General features: G+C 56.0%; 4 protein-coding genes across 4 annotated transcripts; 1 reads left to right on the top strand and 3 right to left on the bottom strand.

The window, feature by feature from the left end:
* Positions 1-1,029: 1,029 nt before the first annotated feature.
* Positions 1,030-2,092, bottom strand: LOC311191108 (mas-related G-protein coupled receptor member H-like; the record flags this gene model as incomplete). The annotated part of the gene is made up of 1 exon (XM_084263206.1): positions 1,030-2,092. The coding sequence occupies one exon, from the start codon at positions 2,090-2,092 to the stop codon at positions 1,127-1,129; it is 966 nt and encodes a 321-aa protein (XP_084119332.1). The 3' UTR covers positions 1,030-1,126.
* A 6,206-nt stretch (positions 2,093-8,298) lies between these two features.
* LOC311191109 (proto-oncogene Mas-like) lies at positions 8,299-9,210 on the bottom strand (the record flags this gene model as incomplete). The annotated part of the gene is made up of 1 exon (XM_084263207.1): positions 8,299-9,210. One exon carries the CDS (start codon positions 9,208-9,210, stop codon positions 8,299-8,301), a length of 912 nt encoding a protein of 303 aa, XP_084119333.1.
* Positions 9,211-12,422: 3,212 nt separating this feature from the next.
* On the bottom strand, positions 12,423-13,364 carry LOC311191111 (mas-related G-protein coupled receptor member H-like; the record flags this gene model as incomplete). The annotated part of the gene is made up of 1 exon (XM_084263209.1): positions 12,423-13,364. One exon carries the CDS (start codon positions 13,362-13,364, stop codon positions 12,423-12,425), a length of 942 nt encoding a protein of 313 aa, XP_084119335.1.
* Positions 13,365-21,299: 7,935 nt separating this feature from the next.
* LOC311191459 (proto-oncogene Mas-like) lies at positions 21,300-22,280 on the top strand (the record flags this gene model as incomplete). Its single annotated transcript, XM_084263648.1, has 1 exon — positions 21,300-22,280. The coding sequence occupies one exon, from the start codon at positions 21,300-21,302 to the stop codon at positions 22,278-22,280; it is 981 nt and encodes a 326-aa protein (XP_084119774.1).
* Positions 22,281-22,576: the final 296 nt, after the last annotated feature.

Genomic DNA, 22,576 nt, shown 5'->3' on the forward strand with positions numbered 1-22,576 from the left:
CCATGGGGTGTCCCGGGCTGAGCAGCCCATGGGGAGGCTCTGGAACTACAGGCCGGGGCCTAGTGGGGGGCTGCACTGGGGGGGGTGGGGGGGATGGGGTAGGGTTGGTGTGGGAGGTGGTGACTGGTGGGAAGGGGCAGAGGATGGGGAGGGTGATGAAGGTGGATGTGGAAGGGGATGGTGGGATGGGGCAAGGGATGGTGGGGGTGCCAGGGGCATGGGATGTGGGGGCGCTGGTGTGAAGGGGCAGGGGATGGTGGAGGTGACAAGGGGGTGGAATATGCGGGTGCCTGCACTCATCAGGACAGGAGGAGCACCAGTCCCAGCCATGCCAGTGGGAGAGGCTGCACTGGGCAGCCTGGGGTCCCCCAGGTGTCCCCTTCCCGCTGCACCGTCCCAGCCCACGCCGGCTCTGCTGCCTGACTCCCAGCTGGGGGCAGTGCCATCACATTCACTGAGGAGAGCAAGAGTCACATGTGTGTCCCCATCCCACCCCCTGCTCCCTGGCTGGCAGCAGGACCCAGGTGAAGCCGGTGAGCGCTGGCACACGACCGACGGCAGCTCCGGGTGTGCGATGCTGTTTATTAGTACCGGGCAGCAGTGGGATACAGGAACCGGGTACCGGGGTGAGGGGAGGGTGGTGGGACCTTGCCCAAGCCCAGTGTGGTGCAGTGGACCCCCCCCCCACCCCCCCTGGCAGCACTGCAGGAGGTGGGAGAGAAGCAGAGCTCAGAGGGGCTGCATAGGCTGGCATATGGGATGGGAGATGGGGGCTTAGGACACCCAAGGGGTTTTAACCCTGCTCTGTGCCCCTGCCCTAAGGCCATGCTCATCCTGAAGAGCAGGGAGGGGGGAAGTAGTGTTTCAGGAGCAGAGTACCTAGGGGCATGTTTCCCATGTGAGAAAAGTTCCCTGGGACTTGGGTGGGCCGGCAGGGGAGGAGAAATGCCATGCTTCTGCATGCTCCCTGCAGAGCATCCATCCCATGGGGACCTGGGATGACGAGGGGGAGGAATGGAAGGGGTGGGACAGGATTGCACTGCGTGAAGGTGACCTCGGGGGAAATGCCGTGGACATTTACTCATCTGGGTACTCAAGGGAACCCTCAGTTGCTGTCCCGGGGCCTTCAGCTGAGTGGTGGAAAGGCTTCACAGGGCTGGGCCAGGGCATCCATTGTAGTGTCATTGCTGCATGCCATGTTGCCTTTCTGCTCCTCAAAGACCCTCCATAAGGCGTTCCGGAGGGACCCCAAGGAGCAATGTCTCCGGCAGCTCCCCACCAAGAAGTAGATGAAGGGGTTGAGGCTGCTGTTGATGCAGGCAAGCAGGAAAACAACCTGGGAGGGCACGATGATGTAGCCGAATTGCTGCAGGAAATTCCAGATGCTGAGAGGAAGAGCGAAGAGGAGGAAGAGGAGGACAGTGAGGAAGATGGCAATGTAGAGCCTCCTGGGTTGGTACTGCTGGGAGACACACTGGACCTTAATGAGGAGAATTGTGCTGGAAATCACCATGGGTGGGGCAAAGATGAGGAAGTTGAGGGTGTACATGGAGATGAGAGCTATCTGGCAGTGCTCATGCTCATGCCACAGGCACAGAGAAGTCACTGCAGCAATGACAGCGATGGAGAGGGCCCAGAGCAGAGAGCACACCACGGCAGACAAGCACTGGGGACGGTGAATGCTGGAGCAGAGGATGAACACACACCTCTCGATGCTGATGGCTGTCAGGAGATACAGACCCATGTTGTAGGAGAAGAGCGAGAGCAGGAAAAGCGACCTCAGGTACACGATGGACACATCAGTGGTGCAGGAGACATTCTTCATGATGTAGAGGATGGCTGAGGCGACCATGAAGAGGAGGAAGGTGAGGTCGGCAACAGCCAGGTTGAGGATGTAGACAGTGATGGGATTCCTGCGGATTCTGAAGCCCAGGAGCCAGAGGACGGCCCCGTTCCCCACCAGCCCGCAGAGGCAGATGAGCAGCGTGACACTGTCTATGGCCAGGTCGGTGACATCTATCCAGCACTCGTCATCTTCATGGCTGATCAGCATGGGTGATGTTGAAGGTGGGGACATGTGGTTCAGCTCCATGGATGGATGCTGGGCAGGTGATGGGATGTGGTCCCTGCCTGTGGTTGGAGCGGATAGGGAGTTAGTGGCTTGGAGAAGCCAGGGCTGAGCCGTGCAGCCCCTCACCAGCTCCCTGTGCTGGGAAGCCATCAGTGGGGAGAAAATGGGACGTACTAGGGAGGGGCACTGTGGGGTAGGAGAGGGTGGCGGGAGGAGAGGGAGAGGGACGATCACCAGGAGATGCAGAAGACAAGCACAAGGCAGTGGGAAGAGGACATGGGGAGAGCACTGCCTGTCCCAGGGGAGTGTGGGGGGAGCGTAGCTGCTGGCTGTGGGTACTGGGGGAGGGGAAGGTAGGGTGGGGAGGAAGGCAAAGGTGTCACTTAACTGTTAGTTCTGGAGAGACGGCAGGCAAGGGCTGTCCTTCCAGCTGGGCTCAGGCAGATCACCACCGGTGTCTTGGCATCTCACACTCCCTCTGGATCTTTATCATGACCAGGTCCTGCCAGCACAGTTGCATGAAGAAGGAGGTAGCTCGGTCACTGGGAGGTCCCTGCTTCTGTCGCACAAGCTCCTTCCCATGCACTGTCCCTGGCTGCGCCCCTCGGCTGTGCGTGCCGCTCCCCCAGCTGCAGTGAGGTGACGAGGGAGTCCAGGACAGTTTTGTAACTGCAGCTACGTCAGAGCTCCTCTTCCTTGTTTTTATTGATCTCGCTTTTTTTCCTCTCTTGCCACAAAGGAAGTGGTTTTTGCCAGAAGCTCTGCAAGAAGAATTTTGTGAATGCCTCCCCATTCTCTTCTGATGGGAAACACTGCCCAGACGACAACCCCACTGCCAACTGCCTTTGCTCCCCGGGAAGCGTTCTGATTTTCTTCATTTCTCTCCTGTCCATCGCCTGCCTCCCCAGCCCTCAGCATCCCTTGGGGAGCTGGCCAGGACATCGTGATACTGGAGGTGCCGGTGGTGCTGGCAGTGCTGAGGGGGTGGCTGGCTGCTTCTCAGAAGCACCTCCCTTTTTGGGAACTGCATGGGGATCGTCGCCAAACCCCCCAGGCCTGTGGGAGCACCTGCACAGCCCAGACAAGAATTGGCATTTCTCGCTTGAACGTGGGCTTTGACAGCCCAGGTGAAGAACAACAAACAGTTGGTTTCGGCCAGGATACAATCACAGACCAGATTAACTGCTGGTAATTATGATTATATTACAGTGTGAGAGATTTCTGTGTGACATGGGGCCGCAGCCGCTCCTCACACCTCTGCGTGGAGCTGCCTGCCAGCTCGGGCCTCCTGAGGTGCCAGGTTTGGGTCACGTGCCAGAGTTTCAGCCCTGGGTGGGAGCCCCCGTTGAGTGGTTTCACTGGGAACTCTGGGATACCACCTGGACTTCCAGCCTGGGAGCCAAAGGTAGGTTATGAAGAGGCAGATTTGGGTCTGGCCCCTCTTGCCAGCGTTTTGCCTGCCCTGCCGCATTGATCTTGTGAGGTTCGGTACCCAGCACAGGGAAGTAGCCGCTTTTCCCAGCACAGTCCAGTGAGCAGTGTCTGGACCAAACCAGAGCCTGGTCCTGCAGTGTGCAGACTGCAGGGCCCAGCATCCTCTGCTGCATTCCCCATGTCCTTCACATGGGAGAGCCAGGACCGGTCGTCCCTGGTCTCGTTTTCTTGGCTTGCCTGGGAATGGGTGTAAGTGAAAAGGTATCCATGTGGGAAGGTTATTGCCATCCTTGCCTGGCTTTGATCTTCCCTGGGGTGCAAGAAGGGGAGAAGAGCGAGTGCTCTGGCACCCATTTGTGAGACTGATGCAGTCAGAACGAGCCCTGCCTTACCTCCCTGTGGGAGGCAGAGGGAGGGAATCGGAGAGTGGCTTTGGGTCAAGCCCGAATCAATGCTGAGCTGCGGGGGGCGGATCTACGGCTGTTGGGGAAGGAGGCCGAGGTGCGTGTCCTCGCTTGGGAAAGGCTCCTTGTCTCTTCCAGGAGACCCTGACAGAGGGAGGAAACGAGCAGTCGAAAGCGCTCAGCTGCAGGCAGGGAGGTGCTGGGGGATGAGGTGGTGCCAGTCCCCTTGCCAGTCCCCTCACCCATCACAGTGGATTTGGCCCCTTGGAGAGGTGTGGGGCTGAGAGCGGAGGTGTTGCCGGGGATGTGACCCCAGTGCCGCACTGCCGCTGTCCCTCCCTGCAGTGGGCAGGAGCCAGCTTCCAGGCCCAGGTGTGACATCGCTGCCACATCACCTCCCGCCCCGTCCCATCCCTGGCCGGCTGCTGGCGCGACAGTTGGTGCAGCCGTTTTATAACAGGAGTGTCCCTAATTGGGGGAAGTCAGCTTGGCTAATTCAGACCAGGTTGGCTTTTACGTGAGGGGATGTAGGGAGCATTTCCAGGATTGTGGCCGGCCTGTCGAGGGGTGGCTAACAGCTGGGGGCAGGGATTGCTTCCAGATCCTGCAGTGCTGCAGGAGGATGCCTGTTGGGAATCCTGGCATGGACCACATGGTGAAGGTAACTCATAGTGAAGTGCAGAGGCCTCGTGGGGCCAGCTGGTGGCATGGCAAGGGCTCCCACAAAAGCCTTGGCTGAGATCTGCTAGGCTGAGATGAGGCTCTGGGACATGAGCTGGTTCGTCTGGCCACCAGTGGTGTTCCCCAAGGATCGGTCCTGGGGCCGGGCATCTTTAGTGTCTTCATCAGCAACCTGAATGAACGGAGTGGATGGTCCCTCAGTAAGGTTGGGAAGCTGGGATGAAGGGTTGATCTGCCTGAGGGTGGGGAGGCTCTTTGGAGGGACCTGGTCAGGATGGATCTGTGGGCTGAGACCAAAGGGATGAGGCTCAACAACCTCAGGACATAATGACCCTGAGCAGCGCGACAGACTGGGGACAGAGCAACTGGAGAAGGGCCTGGGGGTGTTGGGTGACTGCGACAGACCAGGAACCAGCAGTGTGCCCGGATGGCCAGGAAGGCCAATGGCATTCTGGCTTGTGTCAGACACAGCATGGCCAGGGCAGGGATTGTGCCCCCATACTGGGAACTGGTGAGGCCGCACCTTGAGTGCTTGATCGAGTTCTGGACCCCTCAGCATAAGAAGCCTTTGAGGTCCTGGAGCACGTTAAGAGAAGGGCAACCAGGCTGGGGAAGGGGCTGGAGAGCAAACCTTCTGTGGTGGTTTGACCATGGCTGGAGATCAGACTCCCACCGAAGTTGCTCTGTCACTCCCCTTTTCAGCTGGTCAGCTTCTCATGCTGGAGAAGGTCTGTCCTGTTCCCCAAATGTGCTTCCCATGCCAGGAGTTGAGTCCAAGCACTCAGCCCAGCCCTGTGCCCCCAGACATCGAGCTCCATGATCTTCACCCGCACCCAAGGGACAAGAAGCAGCACAGTGGTATCCTCAGGATGCCAGTACTGGGCACCAGTACTGGGGTTACTGGTGGGAGGGGTCTGCAGCCAGCAGCTGCAGACTTCTGTCAAACGAGGTGTTTGTTCCACAGGATGCCAGATCCAGACTTCAGCGTGAATGACGTGCGGCTGTGTGTCGGTAAGTGTCTGGGGCCTGCGGCGCAGCTCTGTTGTGCCCTGGGCAGAAGGGGAGAGATGGGGGGAGCTGTGGGGTCGGACAAAGGGAGAGGTCTGGCTCTGTGGCTCCACAGCCAGTGTGACCTGAGCCGTCCATAGCCAGTGGGTCACAGCTCCCACCTGCTTGAGGAGCCGGGTTTGACCCAAAGCACCTTCTGGTTCCATGTGGGGATGGAAGAGGATGAAGTTGTAACCTTACCCAGAAGGAGTTATGTGAATATCCGAACTCTTTGAGCGCAATGTGCTTAAAAACAATCAATTGCCTAATTTGGGCAGAGCAAGTGTGGACATTTTCAAGTCAAAAGGAGAAAAGACCCACAGGAGAGCTGGGCAGGGCTGTTTGTAAGGGCATGGAGTGGTGGGACGAGGGGTGATGGCTTAAACTCGAGCAGGACAGGGTTAGATGAGACCTGAGGAAGGAGTTTTCACTCTTAGGGTGGAGAGATCCTAGCACAGGTTGCCCAGAGACGTGGTGGAGGCCCCATGCCTGGGGACATTCGAGATCAGGCTTGTGAGTCTCTGAGCACCCTGTCCTAGTGAAGATGTCCCTGCTCACTGCTGGGGGTGGGACATGATGGCCTCTGCAGGTCCCTGCCAACCCCACGCATTCTGTGATTCTGAGAGGCCAAGACCCACTATGGTGAGCATGGCTCTTCCTTCTGCAGGAACCTCCTTTCCTTTTGCGCCTGAGGAGAAGAGACGGCTTGGGACACCTGTGGGCTCAGGCAGGGACGTTGACACTGTGCTCTGGAAGGTGCTGGAGCTCCTCCTGCGTTTGGCTCAGACCTCGTCTGCTCTGTCTGATCTCTCAGGCTGGCCAGGGCTGCCCAGCCCATGTACCCCTCAGCCGTAGTGACCACAGTCGTGTCACTGGCGTGTGGAGCCGCAGAGAGCTGGCTTGCTCATGGCTGTCAGCAGTTAGAGAAATGGAAGCAGTTGGCTATGGAATAATTGGGGTGCAGGAATCTGCTCCATCTGGCTGGTGGTCAGGGCCAGGCCCAGCATTCAAACCACACCTGAGTCTGGCTGGAGGGGTCAGACTTGTGCTCAGGCCCAGCGCAGTGAGTGTTGCGGACAGGGTGTGGATAGTGCCTCCCAGCCTCTCCCGGTTGGCAGACAGCGGAATCGGCCATGGCTTTGCCTGTTGCTCAGCCTCGGGCCTGCCTTCCCCTGTGCAGTGTGCTGCACCGCTTGATGCATGGTGCAGAGCTCTCCCCTGTGTCCACCTGGGGCGGTAAGGGGGCTACATGATGGGGTGAGATGGGGTAGGGTTGGCATGGAATGTGGGGGGGGCTGTTGGGAAGGGGCCGGGAATGGTGGGGTAACAGGGGTGGGATGTGAGGGTGCCCACACTCATCAGGACAGGAGGAGCACCAGCCCCAGCCATGCCAGTGGGGGAGGCTGCACTGGGCAGCCTGGAGTCCCCCAGGTGTTGTCCCCCGCCTGAGGATGGGCAATACTCCATCCTGCCTCTGCAATGGCTCTGGGGGATACTGAGGCCCGGCACAACGGCGTTTGCCTTGGAGCCGTCTGACACATCGCTGGTGGCTCTGACACCATCTTCCTGCACCGCCCAGCTCTCCCCACCACTGTGATGGGGGGCTTTGCAACCAGTTGACACCTTGGCAAAACCATGGCGGGTGGGTGACGCTCTATGGAGCCCAACAGATGTGGCACCCTGGTCTTACTTGGAGGTGCTGGCAGAGCTGGGGACCACCGACTCCCTCTCCCCTTCACGCTGCACTGTCCCAGCCCGCTGGAGAAGAAGAGATGCCAAAGACGGGGAGAGGAATTATTTCAGATGGAAGAGTCCTTTGGGCTTAGACCTGGCTCTCAAAATACAGAAGTCCGAAAACCCTGAGGGGGTTTTGCTGCAGGGATGTTAATAAACCGGTCTGTTGGCAGCGTCATACCCCAGGGCTCATCCTGTTCACCCTGGCTCTGCTGTCTGAGTCCCAGCTGGTGGCAGTGGCATCACATTCACAATGGAGAGCAAGAGTCACACATGTGTCCCTTTCCCACCCTGTGCCCCCCGGCTGGCAGCAGGACCCAGGTGAAGCCGGCAAGTGCTGGCACATGAGACTGACGGCAGCTCCAGGATTATGATGCTGTTTATTGGTACTGGGCAGCAGTGGGATACAGGAACCGGGTACCGGGGTGAGGGGAGGGTGGTGGGGCCTTGGCTGAGCCCAGTGCGGGGCAGTGGAACCCCCCAGCAGCACTGGAGGAGGTGGGAGGGGAGCAGAGCTCAGAGGGGCTGCATAGGCTGGCACATAGGATGGGAGGGGGGGGCTTAGGACACCCAAGGAGTTTTAGCCCTGCTCTGTGCCCCTGCCCTAAGACCGTGCTCATCCCAAAGAGCAGGGAGGGGGGAAGTAGTGTTTCAGGAGCAGAGTACCTAGGGGCATGATTCCCATAGCAGAGAAGTTCCCTGGGACTTCGTGTGGGCTGGCAGGGAGGAGGAATGCTGTGCTTCTGCATGCTCCCTGTAAAGCATCCCATCCCACCGGGACCTGGGTGACTTCCCTGCTCCCGGCTTCTGTGGGGGGGGCCGGATTGCACTGCATGAAGGTGACCTCGGGGAAATACCATGGACATTTATTCATCTGGGTACTTAAGGAAACCCTCAGTTGCTGTCCATTATAATGTCATCACTCCATCACTTGTTGCCTTCCTCCTTCTCAAAGACCCTCTGCAAGGCCTTCTGGGGGGACAGCAAGAAGCACTCCTTCTGGTAGCTCCCCACCAAGAAGTAGATGAAGGGATTGATGCTGCTGTTGATGCAGGCGAGCAGGGAAACAACCTGGGAGGGCACGATGATGTAGCCAAATTGCTGCAGGAAACTGCAGATGCTGACAGGAAGAGCAGGCAGGATGAAGAGGAGGACAGTGAGGAAGATGGCAATGTCCCTCCTGGGTTGGCACTGCTGGGAGCAACACAGGAGCTTAATGGGGAGAACTATGCTGGAAATGAACATGAGTCCGGCAAAGATGAGGTTGATGGTGTACATGGATATGAGAACTATCTGGCAGTGCTCATGCTCTCGCCACAGGCACTGACAAATCACTGCAGCAAAGACAGCGATGGAGAGGCCCCAGAGCAAGTCACACACCATGGCAGACATGCAGCAGGGATCGCAGCAGCAGTACCTGAGTGGGCAGGGGATGGACACGCAGCTCTTGACGCAGCTCCTGATGCTGATGGCTGTCAGGATATACAGACCTGTGTTGTAGAATAGCAGCGAGAGCAGGGAAATGGTCTTTGGGTTTAAGGTCACAATAGTGGAGCAGGAGACATTCTCAACGATGTAGAGGGCGGAGAAGATGCCCGTGAAGAGGAGGAAGATGAAGTTGGCAGAAACCAGCTCGATGATGTAGACGGTGATTGAATTCCTGCGGACTGTGAAGAGCAGAAGGCATCGAATGGCCCCATTCCCCACGAGCCCGATGAGGCAGAAGGCCAGCGTGACACTGTCTATGGCCAGGCTGCTGACATCTGTCCTGCAATCATCATCTTCATGGCTGGTCGGCGTGGGTGGTGCAGGTGATGGGGATATGTGGTTCAGCTCCATGGATGGATGCTGGGCAGGTGATGGGATGTGGTCCCTGCCTGCAGTTGGAGTGGATCAGGAGTTAGTGGCTTGGAGAAGCCGGGGCTGAGCCATGCAGCCCCTCGCCAGCTCCCTGCACTGGGAAGCCATCAGTGAGGGGAAAATGGGACATACTGGGGAGGGGAGCAGTGGGCACTGTGGGTTGGGAGAGGGTGGTGGGAGGGGAGGGAGAGGGACGATCACCGGGAGATGCAGAAGACAAGCACAGGGCAGTGGGAAGAGGACATGGGGAGAGCACTGCCTGTCCCAGGGGAGCATGGGGGGGGGGCATAGCTGCTGGCTGTTGGTGCTGGGGGAGAGGAAAGTCAGATGGGGAGGAAGGCAAAGGTGTCACTTAACTGTTAGTTCTGGAGAGACGGCAGGCAAGGGCTGTCCTTCCAGCTGGGCTCAGGCAGATCAGTGCTGGTGTCTTGGCATCTCACACTCCCTCTGGATCTTTATCATGACCAGGTCCTGCCAGCACAGTTGCATGAAGAAGGAGGTAGCTCGGTCACTGGGAGGTCCCCGCTTCTGTCCCACCAGCTCCTTCCCATGCACTGTCCCTGGCTGCGCCCCTCGGCTGTGCGTGCCGCTCCCCCAGCTGCAGTGAGGTGACGAGGGAGTCCAGGACAGTTTTGTAACTGCAGCTACGTCAGAGCTCCTCTTCCTTGTTTTTATTGATCTCGCTTTTTTTCCTCTCTTGCCACAAAGGAAGTGTTTTTTGCCAGAAGCTCTGCAGGAAGAGTTTTGTGAATGCCTCCCCGTTCTCTTCTGATGGGAAACACTGCCCAGACGACAACCCCACTGCCAACTGCCTTTGCTCCCCGGGAAGCGTTCTGATTTTCTTCATTTCTCTCCTCTCCATCGCCTGCCTCCCCAGCCCTCAGCATCCCTTGGGAGCTGGCGGGTGCATTGTGATGCTGGAGGTGCCGGTGGTGCTGGCAGTGCTGAGGGGGTGGCTGGCTGCTTCTCAGAAGCACCTCCCTTTTTGGGAACTGCGTGGGGATCATCGTCGAACCACCCAGGCCCGTGGGAGCACCTGCACACCCAAGACAAGAATTGGCATTTCTCGCTTGAACGTGGGCTTTGACAGCCCAGGTGAAGAACAACAAACAGTTGGTTTCAGCCAGGATACAATCACAGACCAGATTAACTGCTGGTAATTATGAATACATTATAGTGTGAGAGATTTCTGTGTGAAACGGGGCCGCAGCCGCTCCTCACACCTCTGCGTGGAGCTGCCTGCCAGCTCAGGCCTCCTGAGGTGCCAGGTTTGGGTCACGTGCCAGAGTTTCAGCCCTGGGTGGGAGACCCCATTGAGTGGTTTCACTGGGAACTCTGGGATACCACCTGGGCTTCCAGCCTGGGAGCCAAGGGTAGGTTATGAAGAGGCAGATTTGGGTCTGGCCCCTCTTGCCAGCGTTTTGCCTGCCCTGCCGCATTGATCTTGTGAGGTTCGGTACCCAGCACAGGGAAGTAGCCGCTTTTCCCAGCACGGGCCAGTGAGCAGTGTCTGGACCAAACCAGAGCCCGGTCCTGCAGCGTGCAGACTGCAGGGCCCAGCATCCTCTGCTGCATTCCCCACGTCCTTCACATGGGAGAGCCAGGACCGGTCGTCCCTGGTCTCGTTTTCTTGGCTTGCCTGGGAATGGGTGTAAGTGAAAAGGTATCCATGTGGGAAGGTTATTGCCATCCTTGCCTGGCTTTGAGCTTCCCTGGGGTGCAAGAAGGGGAGAAGAGCGAGTGCTCTGGCACCCATTTGTGAGACTGATGCAGTCAGAACGAGCCCTGCCTTACCTCCCTGTGGGAGGCAGAGGGAGGGAATCGGAGAGTGGCTTTGGGTCAAGCCCGAATCGATGCTGAGCTGCAGGGACGGGATCTACGGCTGTTGGGGAAGGAGGCCGAGGTGCGTGTCCTCGCTTGGGAAAGGCTCCTTGTCTCTTCCAGGAGACCCTGACAGAGGGAGGAAACGAGCAGTCGAAAGCGCTCAGCTGCAGGCAGGGAGGTGCTGGGGGATGAGGTGGTGCCAGTCCCCTTGCCAGTCCCCTCACCCATCACAGTGGATTTGGCCCCTCGGAGAGGTGCATGTCTGGGAGCGGAGGTGTTGCCGGGGATGTGACCCCAGTGCCGCACTGCCGCTGTCCCTCCCTGCAGTGGGCAGGAGCCAGCTTCCAGGCCCAGATGTGACATCGCTGCCACATCACCTCCCACTCCTTCCCGTCCCTGGCCGGCTGCTGGCGCGACTGTTGGTGCAGCTGCTTTGCAACAGGAGTGTCCCTAATTGGGGGAAGTCAGCTTGGCTAATTCAGACCAGGTTGTGAGGGGATGTAGGGAGCATTTCCAGGTGCGATGTGGCCTGGCAATGGGTGACTAACAGCTGGGGGCTGGGATTGCTTCCAGATCCTGCAGTGCTGCAGAAGGATGCCTGTTGGGAATCCCGGCACAGATGTACTGTTGGGACCCTCTAAGAAAAGGGTTACTTCACCCCTCCTCCCCCTCTCCAGACAAGGAATCGATCAGCTGTTGTGTACAGGCACTGTCGAAGAGGAAAACATGGGAACTGTCTTCAGCATCAATGCCTTCCCTTGTGGGCTGGCATTCCGGCAGGGATTGCCATTCCCAAGTGCTGTTACCTCCAGCACAGGGAGTGCCAACGCACCTGTAACAGTGGGAAGCTGGTTCCTTCTCCTCTGGCCCCGGTACATGGACCAGTCTCCCTGCTCCGGTGCTTCTATGTTAGGGTCAGTAGGAGTGAAGGATCCGTCTCCCTACAGCCCGACCCACGCCAGTCCCTTGGTGGGAGGAGGAGCCAATCCGATGTTTCGGTGGTGGCTTCGGATCCAGGACAGACAGACTTTCTCTGGCTGGTCTCGCTTGAAAGCTGCACCAGCGATTCCTTCTGGGGGAGAGACCCCATGGGGAAGATAACTTGTAGTGGAGTTATCTTGTTTGCTGCAGGGATGTTAATAAACCGATCTGGGGGCAGCACTGTGCTCCTGTATGCTCCCCACAGAGCATTCCTCCTCCTGGGGCTTGGCTGACATCCCCACTCCCAGCTTCTGCGGGGGGGGGGGGGGGGGGGGGAGGATTGCACCACACCAGTGTGACCTCAGGGGGAATACTGTGGTATTCAAGGGTACTCAAGGAAACCCTCAGTCACCGTCCCGGGGCCTTCAGCGGAGTGGTGGAAAGGTTCACAAGGCTGGGGCCAGCTCGTCCATTGCAATGTCATTTCTGCATCCCCTGTTGCCTTCCCGTTCCTCAAAGACCCTCTGTAAGGCATTCCGGAGGGACCCCAAGGAGCACTGCCTCTGGTAGCTCCCCACCAAGAAATAGATGAAGGGGTTGAGGCTGCTGTTGATGCAGGCGAGCAGGAAAACAACCTGGGAGGGCCTGGTGGTGTAGCCAAACTGCTGCAGGAAATTGCAGATGCTGAGAGGAAGAGCAAGCAGGAGGAAGAGGATAACAGCAAGGAAGATGGCAATGTAGAGCCTCTTGATTTGGTGCTGCTGGGAGCCACACTGGACCTTAATGAGGAGAATTGTGCTGGAAATCACCATGGATGGGGCAAAGATGAGGAGGTTGATGGTGTACATGGATATGAGAGCTGTCTGGCAGTGCTTGTGCCCCGGGCACAGAAAAATCACTGCAAAAATGACAGCGATGGAGAGGGCCCAGAGCAAGTCACACACCACGGCAGACAAGCACTGGGGACGGCAGCAGCAGAGTGTGGACATACACCTCTCGATGCTGATGGCTGTCAGGAGATACAGACCCACGTTGTAGGAGAAGAGGAAGTACAGGGAAATGTACTTTGGGTTAAAGGTCACAGCAGTGGAGCAGGAGACATTCTCCATAATGTAGACGATGGACGAGGTCACCATGGAGAGAAGGAAGGTGAAGTTGGCGGCAGCCAGGTTGAGGATGTAGGTGGTGATGGGATTCCTGTGGAGAAGCCACATGACGGCCCCATTCCCCACCAGCCCATAGAGGCAGATGACCAGCATGACACTGTCTATGGCCAGGCTGGTGACATCTGTCTTGCAATCATCATCTTCATGGCTGGTCGGCGTGGGAGATGTTGGAGGTGATGGGGACATGTGGTTCACTCCATGGATGGAGCTGAAGCTCATCATCACAGCCCAGAGATGTGGTCCCTGCCTGCAGTCGGAGTGGATCGGGAGTTAGTGGCTTGGAGAAGCCGGGGCTGAGTCACGTGGCCCCTCGCCAGCTCCCTGCACTGGGAAGCCATCAGTGAGGGGAAAATGGGACATACTGGGGAGGGGAGCAGTGGGCACTGTGGGGTGGGAGAGGGTGGCGGGAGGAGAGGGAGAGGGACGATCACCAGGAGATGCAGAAGACAAGCACAGGGCAGTGGGAAGAGGATGTGGGGAGAGCACTGCCTGTCCCAGGGGAGTGTGGGGGGAGCGCAGCTGCTGGCTGTTGGTGCTGGGGGAGGGGAAGGTAGGGTGGGGATGAAGGCAAAGGTGTCACTTAACTGTTAGTTCTGGAGAGGCGGCAGGCAAGGGCTGTCCCTGGGCTCAGGCAGATCAGCGCCGGTATCTTGGTATCTCACACTCCCTCTGGATCCATATCCTGACCGGGTCCTGCCGGCACAGTATGGTGGATGAATGAGTGAATGTTTGTCTACAGAATTTCTCAGTATGGAGGAAACCACCAGCAGGAACAGGACACTGTGTTCTGGCCCTGCAGAGGTAGGACTGAGCAATTTGTCTTGAGATTTTGAAGTAGGCAAGAACGTGTGGTTTGAAAGCCACAAGTGTGGTTTTAAAGCCATCAACGAGTAACTGTGTGGGGACACAGTCATAGGTTGTTGACATTGAGAAGGTTTTCATATGATGCAATGCCAAAACAGTCTCCCCGCCTCCACCCAGGGCACACTGAGCCTGCGCCAAACCAGACCACACCTACCAGCACATGACATCATGCCCACCATGCATCTGCTGGTAGTTTCTTGGAACCAGGCGGGTACTCTGGGACTCAGACTGTATAAAAATGGTACCATTGGAAGTGAGGTGGGGCACCCCCACCATCAAGTCCCAGAGAATCAAGAGCATCAACAGGATGCTGCTGGATGTATCTTTGTCTCTCTCTCCTTCTTCCTTTCTTTTTCCAAGCAAATCCATTCCACATGGAATGTGTTCATCCAGTTATCAAGTTATGTAGTTGCCATTATTAAATTGTTAAACTGGTTGGTTGGTGTCGTTTCACCCCAATTCAGTCCCATTCAGAACTTACACAGGTCCCAAGGGGAGGGACGCCGTCCTAAGCAGCTCCTTTTGAGCTGTGGCAGACAGTTGCATGAAGAAGGAGGTAGCCCGGTCACTGGGAGGTTCCCACTCCCGTCCCACCAGCTCCTCTCCATGCACAGTCCCCGGGTGCGCCCCTCGGCTATACGTGCTGCCCTTGCAGCTGCAGTGAGGTCACGGGGGAGTCCAGGACAGTTTTGTAACTGCAGCTACATCAGAGCTCCTCTTCCTTGTTTTTATTGATCTTGCTTTTTTTTTTCTCTTGCCCCAGAGAAAGTGGCTTTTGCCAGAAAGCACCGAGCTGCAACTCGAGCTCGGACTGGGTGTTGTTACACCCGCCTGTGGCTCACGGCTCCTGCTCAGAGCTGAGCAGAGCATCTCCTTGCAGGCACTCAATTCCCCTGCGCTGGCCTGGTCTGGCTGCACCGGCCACAGGGCATCTCCGCAGGGACCCTGAGCCCCTCACAACCACTGCACAGCCTGCACAGACCTTCACGTGAGAGCCGGCACGCTGTGCACAATTACCACCTTTGCTGGGATGACTGGAGCCACAGTGGCGGCCCTGGGGATGCTGGGGGGAGCTGTGAAGTTCTCTCCACTCCCTCCTCCTCCTGCATCCCCCTGTGGCATTCATCAGGCACACTGCAGCTTCCATAGCCAGGCAAATCTGCTGTGACCCCCACAGACACCCCCACGAGCCTTGTATGGGGCTGCTTTCCCGTTTGCAGAGTCCAAGGGGAAAGAGCATCCTTACTGTGGTGCCTCTGAGCTCTGGGCTTGGGGCAGGATGGACTGGGAGCAGGTGCATACACGTGTGCTTCCCAATACCAGCTGTGGGAGTGGGAGGAAGCCCTCTGTTCCCTGGCCACTAACTCCCTGGGCAGGTTGGCTACAGCCGAGCTGCCCTCAGCCCCGCTTTCAGCTCAGCAGTGCTTCCATCCACCTCACTCCAACCACTCAAGCTGGGAAATACAGATAAATGCATCACAACTGGACAGAAACTGGGAATTCCCAACTGTACATGGGAAAAGCAGCTGAAAACATCATGGTTGTTTCAAATCTGCTCTCTCTAGAAGGTGGCCAGGAGCAGGTTGAAAGCCTGTGGGTCAGGATTAGGGATGGGGCTAATAAAGAGCAGCTGGTGATAGGGGTCTACTACAGGCCACCTGATCAAGGAGAGACTACCGATGAGGCTTTCTTCCTTCAGCTGCAGGAGGCATCATGGTCACAGGCACTCATCCTGATGGGGGACTTTAACCACCCGGATATCTGCTGGGAAAACCACATGGCGAGCTGCAAGAGGTCCAGGAGACTCCTGGAGTCTGTAGATGATAACTTTCTGGTTCAAATAGTGGATAGACCAACCAGAGGCGATGCACTGCTGGACCTGGTGCTCACCAATGTGGGGGAGATCATTAAAGGTCTTAAGGTTGGAGACAGCCTGGGCTGCAGTGACCATGCCCTAGTTGAGTTTGTAATCTCAAGGAATGTGGGCCTGGCAAAAAGTGGGACCAGGACATCTACCAGCATCTGCTGGTAGTTTCTTGGAACCAGGCGGGGACTCTGGGACTCAGACTGTATAAAGATGGTACTATCAGAAGAGCGGGGGGGGAGGGGGGGGTTTTCCACAGGCTGCTGTTGGGATCTCGGCCTTTTCCATGGGCTGTGGTGGGACACCCGCTCCACCATGGGTTTCTCCAGGGGCTGCAGGGGCATCTTTCTCTCTGGCTCATGGGGCGCCCCCTCCCCCCATTCCCTGCACAGCTCCTCTCATCTTCTCACTCCCTTCTCTGGGGCCACAAAGCAGCTGCTTGTGGGTTTTTCTCCTGTGATTCCCCGAGGCGCTGTGACCATCACTGATGGGCTCAGCCTTGGTCAGCAATGACTCCAGCCTTGAGCTGGCTGGTGTTTGCTCTGTGAGGCCTGCAGAGAGCTCCTGGCTGCTTCTTGCAGCAGCCACCCTTGCAGCTCCCTTTCTCCACCAGAACCCAGCCACGCAAAACTACAACAGTCACCCTCTTCCTCTTTGTCACCATCTTCCATCTTCTCTTGAAAAGATGGCAAAATTAAAACTGGATGTTGCAGCCCGTGACACATTTAACACGTTCTTACACCTCGGTGCAGAACCCTTTACAGGAAACATAAAATCCTCTCATTGTGTGCCAATTCTTAATTGCAGGGTAATATCCTCTGAGCTGGAGGGAACGGTCCCTTTCCCTTGTGACCTGGTGGCTTCCGGCTTTACTGCCTGTTGGAAAGGACAGATGCCAAAGGGTCTGCAACGTTTCTTTTCAGTCAAGGTTGTGCCATGTGTGGAAACCACAGAGTATTCATTTAAAGAAAATAAATGAGTGGAGGAGTCATTCATTGCTCCCTTATCGCTCTCAGATCTGCAGGTACTTTCTCTCCTACAAGTGCAGGCGTCTGAGCTCACAGCGGCAGAGATGATTCATTAACACAGATTGGTAAGATTCTGCAGCTGACGTAGAGTTTTTCCTTCAGATGTTTATTTTTATCCTATGAAAACAGACTCTAAGCAGGCAGCATCACCCCTCCAGGTTTTTCCTGGAATTGGTTTGTCCTACGTCTCTGCAAACAAACTTCACCAGGGTTTTCAGGGTGCGCCAGCTCCCATCTGCCCAGCTGCTCCTACAAGTTCCTGCCCAGCGCCAGGGACTCTGCGGGACAGAGGGTTCACTCGGTTACCCCTGCAAGATTCATACCCTGGGGAAAGCCAAAATAAAAACAGAGCCGGATTTGGACAACTTTCAGTGAGGAAAAACTGCCTGGGAAGTGAGAGCTGTGGGGATGCTGTCACACCGCTCATGGCTAAGGATGCCACAATGGGTTCCACATGGAGCTGGGTGCAGTGGTGCCTCCAGGCTCTATCTTCCTGGAAGGAGGAGGAGGAGGGAAGGTGAAGCACACCCTGCAGCCGCTGAAAGTCACGTCATTTTTAGCTCATCCTAAAATTGCTTTATCACACAAAGAATCTACCTTCAGGTCGGTTCTTGCAGCGCTGGTTCAGAAGCTGACAGGGTGTATTGCCAGCGGTCCCCTCAGATGGGGGGACTATTCCCAGCCAGCCCAGCACATTTCTGTGGTGGGTGGGGGCTTCCGGGAGGATGCCATGCTGGGACACACTGCTCCATCTTTCCCATCCAGAACAGATGTCAGCAGTGTGCCAAGTGGGAATTTAGTGACTCACCAAGATTCTTGAATTTTTCTTTGACTACTCAAACTATCCTGGCTGGAAGGATTGCCCCTTGCTACCGACCAAACAGCATTGTTACCACCCTGTTAGAATTATTTATGATTTCTTCTAATTTCTTACGATTATGTGGGCTCTCTATGATTGCTGGGTGGGTTGTAAGAAGGTGTTTCTGCTGGGAAATGAGTTCCTCTGCTTGAGCCCTGTCCTGCGGTGCAGCAGGCAGGGGAATGCCAATTAATTAAGTGCAGTTTGCACATACGTTCCTGTGGTTTGGTGTTTCGTCCAGCTGGCCCTGGATACAGCAGAGATGGTAAAACACTGGCGGCAACTCCGCGTTCTGCTCCTGGTTTTTTTGGGAGGGTTTTGTTGTTGTTGTTTGGTTTATTTCCTCCTTGAATCACAGTGATCTCAGAGGGGATACAAAGCAAATCTGAGAGTCTTCCAGGGAGAAGTTAATCCAGCCTTTGCCGTGGTGGTCCTGGGAGGGTGTCGTGGTTTTGTCCCAGCTGAGAGCTGGGCACCGCACAACTGCTTGTTCTTTAAGAGGGAGTGGGGGGCGGGGGATTGAGGGAGGGGAAAAAGAAGGGAGAAGAAAAGCCAAAGAACCAAAACCTCATGGGTTGGGACAATGATAGTTTACTGGGATAGCAAAGAGAGAGAGAGATAACAATAATAACAGGGCTTTATAGCAAAATATATGAAACTGGTGATATACAATGCAGTGTCTCATCGAACCGCACAGCTCCGGACGTACAGGGCAGAGCCATCCTGAAATCCGACAGTCCCCAAAACTGCACATCCTGGAGCTGCCTGCTCCTCCCCCCACCATCCCCCCTTTATGCTGAGCATGACATAATTGGCATGGAATACCCCCTTCGGTCAGTTCAGGTCAACTGCCCTGGCTGTGTCCCTCCCTTCTCGTTAGAGGGGAAGTATGAACAACTGAAAAGTCCTTGATTGCTTGGCAACAACTAGAAACATCCGTGAGTAATCAGCACTGCTCTCATCCCGACTCCCAAACACAGCACTCCTTCCGTTACTAGAAAGAAATTAACTCCATCCTAGCCGAAACCAGGACAGAGGGAGAGGGTGATGCTGTGAGGCGACAGCCCATGCCGTCGGGTGAAACCCAGCCCAAAAGAAATACGACAGCAACCAGGCAAAACCCGAGTGTTTGTAAGAAGAGCTGACCCCTGCTTCTGCTGCGGGGTTATTCCTGAGCAATGTGCGACTTCAGAGTGGGGAAAACTCCAGTTTTAATTAAAGACTATTTGTTACTTAATATCTGCACTTTATTATTGCCCATCTGTGCTTTGTTATTTACTCTCCATAGTATTTATTATTTACTATTTGTTATTTACTTATCACATTAACATCATTTAACATGTTACTTACCAACAGTTGGGAAGCGTAGCCAGATAGCTGCCAGGCACGTTTCTCCAGCCATGAGAAGGAACCATCCCCTCACCGTCCTGCTTCGGGGGTTCCATTACTCCCTCCTTTCACATCATTCTCTGTTGAACCTTTCCTTTCCACAGAAGCAGCACCCTGGCAGTGCCCCCGACTCCCAGGGAAGCTGAAGAGCTGGGACTGGACGGAGCAGACTGAAGCATCAAAACTCTGCTTTGGTCCAGTTTTGTTGCCATTTAAATCACTGTTATTTACTAAGGAGTTTGGAGCAGGCTGGGTTTCATGCTCAGTCAGGACTGTTAACTGATGTCAAGAGTATTTCGCTTTCCGTTTGATGGAAGTCCGAGGGAAAGCGGAGCACCCCACCAGCACACCGCATCCCTGCCACCCTGCTGCCTGCAGCCAGGCAGGATTTAGGCTGGAGGCGCAGGCACAACAGCAGCTCGGGGCTGGATGTGATGCTCTCCCAGCCGCCTGCATTTGCTTTCCCTTGCTCTGGATGTCTCCAGTGATTTCTTCTGGGCTATTAATTAGATTTGCTGTACAGCAGGCAAGGAAGCGGGGCAGATCTCCCTGGAAAGGATGCCTGGAGCAGGGCAAAGGGATGGGGCTGATGCCGTCAGGAGGCTCCTGCCCCGCAGAGATCACTTGTGAGCAATGGTCCCCTCCACTGGAACCTCACACTGGAACCTTGTCAGGGGTCAGAGGTGAAGCCAGGGCACAGAGCAGCCGCCCACTCGCTGGCATCAGAGGAGGGCAGGTCCAGTGGTCTGTGTCATCCCCGGGGGCATGGCTGGGTGCGTCACAGCATCCCGCTTCCCTCCTGCCCTCCTTGCAGCAAGGGGTGATGGAGATGTCCAGCTCAGCTCTTCTACGTGGGGAAGTGACAGGCAGCAGGCAGCCAGCACCGTGTTGGGTGTTTCACTGGCTTGATGGGGAGCTGGTGGCTTTGTGTGACAGCGAGGAGGAGATATTCTCACAGGTGGGACCTGCAGAAACATCCCAGGGACGTTGCCGCCAGGTAAAGAACAGAAGAAGCGAATGAGAAGGGAGACACTAATTCTGTGCTCCAGATGACAGTGGGTTTGCAAACAGGAAGGAACTAGTCTGGCAATGCCTGTCCTGTGAGGGTGACTCTTTGGCAAGCTGCTTCCGCTGCTCTCAGAAGTGATGACCTGGCATGTCTGTGTGCCCACAGCCACGTACCCTCCTACAGAAACCTGGGACCATGGTCCCAGGGCCCATTTGACCTTCGGCTGAGGAAGGGACAGGGTGCTGGGGAGCGCAGACAGACCATCAGAGGAACCCTGTCATGGAGTTACTGCGTTCCTGGTGGACAGGAAGGTGAACCTGGGAGGGTTTTGGCGTGGCAGCTTTGTAAAATCTCACATGCAAGCCTGACAGAGAGGTCTGGAGTTTGCAGCTCTGGGACACCAAGGCTGTGCAAGGACTCTGCCCTCACTGGACCCCCCACAACTGGTGAGAAGGGTCTGGGGGTCACCTCCGCTCCTATCTCTGCAACACACTCCTCTCTTCTTTGGCCTTCCCATTCACCTCCTCAGCCCTTTTCAGTCCTTGATGGGCAAGTGGTTCTGCATGCCTTTTCTTTCTCTCTCCACTTTTCTTCCAGGTCTCTGTCTTGTTCTGCCATTCTGGGACCTCCTATTCCTATTCCTATTCCTATTCCTATTCCTATTCCTATTCCTATTCCTATTCCTATTCCTATTCCTATTCCTATTCCTATTCCCATTCCCAATCCTATTTCTTTTGATCTGTTTCCCTCTCCTCTCCTCTCCTCTCCTCTCCTCTCCTCTCCTCTCCTCTCCTCTCCTCTCCTCTCCTCTCCTCTCCTCTCCTCTCCTCTCCTCTCCTCTCCTCTCCTCTCCTCTCCTCTCCTCTCCTCTCCTCTCCTCTCCTCTCCTCTCCTCTCCTCTCCTCTCCTCTCCTCTCCTCTCCTCTCCTCTCCTCTCCCTCTCCTTTCTCTCTTTTTTCCTCCCCCCCCCTTTAATGTTTTTCCCTTTTGTTTTTCTCTGCTCAGGTCTTACATTCTCTGGGTTGCAGATGTTGTATCTCATGGGGGAGGAGGGGAAGCTGAATGATATCCACAGTACTACGCACTGTGTGTCACTGATTTTGCCTCCATCTCTTGCCTTTTTCCAGGCAAGCACGAGACAGAAATGGACCGACTTCCCAACGACACGATCCATGACTGGCGTACAATGTCCCTAATGCCTACGGAGAGCGTGGTCTATGGGGATGGACAGAATGGGACCAGGTGCTTTGCGGAACACATCCCTGAAATTGTCACTGGTAGCATCACGCTGCTCGTTTGCCTGTGTGGGCTGGTGGGGAACGGGGCCATCCTCTGGCTCCTGGGCTTCCGCATCGTGAGGAACCCCTTCACTGCCTACCTCCTGAACCTGGCTGTCGCGGACACCGGCTTCCTTCTCTGCACATCGGCTTTCCTCGTCATATATCATATGCCCATGCTCAACTGCTTTCAGGCAGAGCTGCTGCGGGTGCTGCCGCTGTTTCACTCCATGGTTCTGCTCACCTACAGCACCAGCCTCTATCTCCTCACGGCCATCAGTGTGGAGAGGTGCCTGGGTGTCCTCTGGCCCTTCTGGTGCCGATGCTACCGCCCGAAGCTCCTGTCAGCCGCCATGTGCAGCCTGCTGTGGGGCCTCGCCTGCCTGCTTGCAGGACTGGTGTACTTTGTGTGTGACCTGGGGCACTCTGGACACTGCTGGATGGTTCTCTGGACCTTGTGCTTTCTCAATTTCTGCTTTTTCACCCCCGTTATGGTTATTTCCAATGTGATCCTCTTCATCAAACTTAGGCGCAGCTCTTGGCAACACCACCAAGTGAGACTGTACACTGTCATCTTCACCACTGTTTTCTTCTTCCTCCTCTTTGGAATCCCACTCAGTGTCCAGATCTTCCTCAATTTCTTTATCTACATTAATTTTGTCTTTGATATCTGCCTGTTGTTGGCCTCTGTCAACAGCAGCATGAATCCCATTATTTATGTCCTGGTTGGGAGCTACACAAAGTCCAGGTTCAGGAGATCCATCAAAGTGGCTCTTCAGAGGGTCTTTGAAGATGGACCAGATTCCCAAGATGTGGTTGAGACCCCTGTGATGGGAATTGCTGCCTAAGCTCCTCTGGCTGCAGACTGGCACCTGGAGAGGGGCAGCTCTGCCTCTGCACCCTGGGCCAGCACCCACGGGAGCAGAGCCCTTGTCCAGCTGGATGAGCAGGACTGGCAGTGTGCCCCCCATGACATGGCCATGCTTGATGAGATTTCCAGGGGCAGGGCTGGTTCCCACCTCCAACTTATTGTTAAGTTATTTTAATAAAAGTGTCTTTCATGTAACTTACTGGTGTCTGTGATTTCTTCCCTCTCTGGCTCCACGGGGTGCCCTTGCTTATTCTCAAAATCACAGTTATGACA

The sequence above is a fragment of the Gallinula chloropus genome (genome assembly GCF_964237585.1).
Source record: "Gallinula chloropus genome assembly, chromosome: 4".
NCBI lineage: Eukaryota > Metazoa > Chordata > Aves > Gruiformes > Rallidae > Gallinula > Gallinula chloropus.